This window comes from Haemaphysalis longicornis, unplaced genomic scaffold (assembly GCF_048455015.1).
Source record: "Haemaphysalis longicornis isolate Haplotype H1 unplaced genomic scaffold, Haemaphysalis longicornis Haplotype H1 scaffold_4, whole genome shotgun sequence".
NCBI lineage: Eukaryota > Metazoa > Arthropoda > Arachnida > Ixodida > Ixodidae > Haemaphysalis > Haemaphysalis longicornis.
In genome coordinates this window covers 102,760,573-102,764,327 of record NW_027526361.1, presented here as the reverse complement: position 1 = coordinate 102,764,327, position 3,755 = coordinate 102,760,573, and the positions used below count along the sequence as shown (strand labels likewise).

At 45.5% G+C, this 3,755-nt stretch overlaps 1 protein-coding gene across 1 annotated transcript; it reads left to right on the top strand.

The window, feature by feature from the left end:
* Positions 1–555: 555 nt before the first annotated feature.
* On the top strand, positions 556–1,281 carry LOC144179202 (uncharacterized). Its single transcript, XM_077707464.1, has one exon. It carries the CDS (start codon positions 724–726, stop codon positions 1,042–1,044), a length of 321 nt encoding a protein of 106 aa, XP_077563590.1. The 5' UTR covers positions 556–723; the 3' UTR covers positions 1,045–1,281.
* The last annotated feature ends 2,474 nt before the right edge of the window (positions 1,282–3,755 follow it).

The following is a 3,755-nucleotide window of genomic DNA, read 5'->3' as shown; positions in this document are numbered from 1 at the left end:
TTTAGTGCACATCTTCTGTACCGCAGTAAGAATGATGGGGTAAACAATGTCAGTTGCAGACGAATATGTCAACATAAAAGCACCAGTGCTTATGGCGCCCAGTATGCCTGCTGACGCTGCACATCCGTCGGGCATGTTGGGATTGTCTTACACGAGGCTGGCCAACTGGCATAACTATGTTTGTCAAGCATACCCAATTTTTCACGACTGCTTGTTAAGAACCGTAACGAAAGTAAGCCAGGTACTGGTCAGAAACAAAGCAAGTGTGGACAACAGTCCTTGAGAGGTATTGCTGTGCTATGAAATCTGTGAAGGCAGAGGGTAAAGGCAACAAAAATGTTTTATCGTTTGCAGCAGCTTTCGTCAATATAATTGGTTTCGTTTAGACACCTCTCCTTAGTGTGTCATTGCTGACATGACAAAATGCATGACTTAGCTGGAGAGCTAAACTTTTAGCTTGAAATATTTGATTTGTCATAAAGTGTTGCTTGCTGTTGGAAACACGGTAAAACATCAGATCATTCGAATAAAACAAACTTGAATGTTGTCTTAATGGCCCTTTTGAAACCTCGCTGCTGGTGCATTGTCACTCTGTTTGTCGATGACAGGGATCTTAGTTTTTTCCCCGTCCTCCCTGTTGCAGGCCCTCCCCCTAATGGCCACAGGAGGCAGCATGACCCCCCACCGGGTCGTCAACTGTTCCACTGCCACCAGTGCAGCTACATGGCACCCAGATCGAGCGACCTGAAGAAACACATACGCACACACACGGGCGAGCGCCCCCACCAGTGCAGCCACTGTGGCAAGGCCTTCGTTGAGAGAAGCAACCTTCTCAGGCACCTGCGCATCCACACGGGAGAACGCCCCCACCAGTGCAGCCACTGTGGCAAGGTCTTCGTGCAGAGGTACTCCCTGGTCAGGCACCTGCGCATCCACACGGGCGAGAGGCCCTACGAGTGCCACCTGTGCCCCAAGACTTTTGCCTTCAGAAGCAGCCTGGTCAGCCACATGCATAGCCATACAGCCAGGTGTTCCCTCCGCTGACTCTTCTGCCCCCAAGTCTTGGCACACCGTCTCCTACAGAGGATGCACGAGGAGGAAGTGCACTGACCGCCAGTAGTGCAGCAAGAGGGGAAGGGCCCAGCTGTGTGTGTGTGTGCAAACACATTTTTACAGAGAAGGTTTTTGCAGCATGAAAGAGGTGGGGGCTAAGAGAGGGGGACTCATTTTCCCTACAAGACCATGCTGCAAGCGAAAATTTTGCCGTCGCAATGTGGCCTCACCAGCCCTCACCAGCTGGGTGACAATTGCTCCACACTAGTGTGGAAAGTGTAACTGCGGGTGGGAACAGTGTCAGACAGTACCCTTTTGCGTTTGTGTCGAGCGACCACCGTAGATGGTGCATTTGAACACGCGCTGTACCTTTGCGGACTGACACAAGTGAAAAAGTGCACTTTTATTGGAAAGGGCAGTCATTAAGTGTTGCCCTCGATATGTGTGCAAATGTGCATGCTGTGTGGGTCTCTCATGTAATCTCCCTCTGAGCTATTTGGTTCCGTCGGTAAAAAACAGTTCACATTCAGTGCTTGTCTCGTGTGTTTTTTTGTACAGGTAGCTAACACTCAGAGTGAGATAACGAAACAAAATTTCGCCAGCTACCCATTCAACTTTGTGCTCACCATTTGGCAAATCTGTAGAAGGGCACACAAACTGCAATGAAAATGTGAAAGGAGGGTAATTTCTTGTTTGTGATAGCTGATACCCACAACGGGCATTATATATCAAAATAGTCATGTTTTGCTGCGTCTTTATTGACATAGTTGGGTTCATTTCTTTGATATATCTGCTAAATAGCAAGAATAAACTACAGTGGGCAGTTAGCGCCAGTGTTCATCTGTGTGTTCCTTCATTTACTGAATCTTTTATTTGAACCTTAAAATTCTTTGTGCAATTTATTACCCGGTAACATCAGTGGACGCACATTTTACTCTTAAGGACGGAAGACGTGAGAAATTCCTTAAATGGTGTTGGCGAGGAGCAAATGGTTGCAGCAACGATGTCAATGTTTTTGGGGGGCAGCTGCCAGGATTTACTGACGGAAAAAATTTATGGGAGACAAAGTGGCTCTTGGTAGCTTTCTCCCAAAAGCAGTGCCATTGTTTCTGTGGACACTTGTCCTCTCCCAAGTAAAAGCTCCAAAAATATTCAATTTCCACCTTTATGTCTTCATGTTTGCAGCCTCTGTGTCACAGAGTCATTTTATTGAACTACCAAAATACAGCTGACTTTCTTCAAAAGACTGAGCTGCTACGTTGTATCAAGTACAGCTCCCAAAGGGGGTGCTCTTGATAAAATAAGTTTCTGGGTGGATACCGCCTCTTCTACTGTTAAAACAGTTTATATAATTTTTTTTCTTACTTCACACGAGGTCGCACACTATCCTGGTTTATGGATGTGCGATCTGTTACATTTAGTACCTATCAAGCCCCCATGTCTGACATGCCTGGGTGTGCACACAACACCAGAAAAAGGGCACATTAAGGATTGCTGGGGAACAGGTTGTCTTAAATGGCACTGGACACCTGCATTCTGTGCGTTTCCCGTGTGGCTTATAATGTGACGGACATGATAAGCCACATGTGAGGGACAAGTTACTTGGGAACGAGGGGAAAAGCAGTCCAGTATAGACTACAGCCTCCTTTCAGAAGGAGAGTATGAAAGGTTGATTCTAATGGAAATAGATGAAATAGGTGCCCACAGCTTAGGAAGTGACCATAAACGGATAACATTGACTTTTGGAAAAATGGAAGGTCAAAACCAGAAAACGGCGGTACACGACTTGAAATTAAACGATCAGCAAATGGCTAATATTGCCAAAAGCCTGGAGACTGAAATCGAGAGACAACCTATGAAAGATTGGGAATACAGCGAACTGATTGGTTTCATTCAAGGAAAGATAAGGAACGCAAAAGAACGCAACTACTGGAAATGAAAAAGAAAACCTGGAAACCGGTGGAACAAGGAAATCAAGTAAGCTTTAACACAAAGGCAGCAAGCCTCGAGAGAGCACAGGGAGGCCAAGCGAGTGGGAATGCAAACAGAGGAAATAACTTTGATGTGGAATTGGTACCGCCTTAAGAAGCTGGAAGTACAAAAACTTGTACAGCAAAAACAAACGAGAAAGTGAGCGATGGGTCTCAAATATATGGGCAAAGGATAAAGGCACGCCGAGAAAGTATTGGAATCATGTAAAGGAACTAAGGAAAAAGACCGAAGAAGTACAACGTCACGTCATAAACGGCGAAGGCCAGGTACTAAAAGGAGAAGAAGCGGTATTTCACATATGCTCAATGATACAAGAGAAGTTCAGAACGGAGAGAAGGCTACAACATTCAGGGAGTGGGGCAAGTCAAGTGCGTACAGATAGAGAGCTAAAGTTGGAGAATCTAAACTGGAAAAAAGCCGAAGAAAATGTTCCAGCTAATACGGCAACAGATACGGATGAAGTTCCTATACGGCTGGTCAACCTACTAGGTCCAAAAAGCAAGGCACAACTGATTGGAGCAATCGAAAAAGTGATAAAAACTAAGCAAGTACCAGACAATTGGCGTAAGAACAGGATGAAGATGATATATAAAGGTAAAAGGGATAGGGCTGATGCCAATTCGTAACGGCCTATTACAGTTACCTCAGTGGCATGCAGGCTGGCAATGCATGCCATAAAACGAACATAGTTCAATTGGATCTCATTTATC

Bases quoted from the DNA above. Each gene is read 5' to 3' on its own strand.
- LOC144179202 (XM_077707464.1), top strand. From the start codon at position 724: ATGGCACCCAGATCGAGCGACCTGAAGAAACACATACGCACACACACG.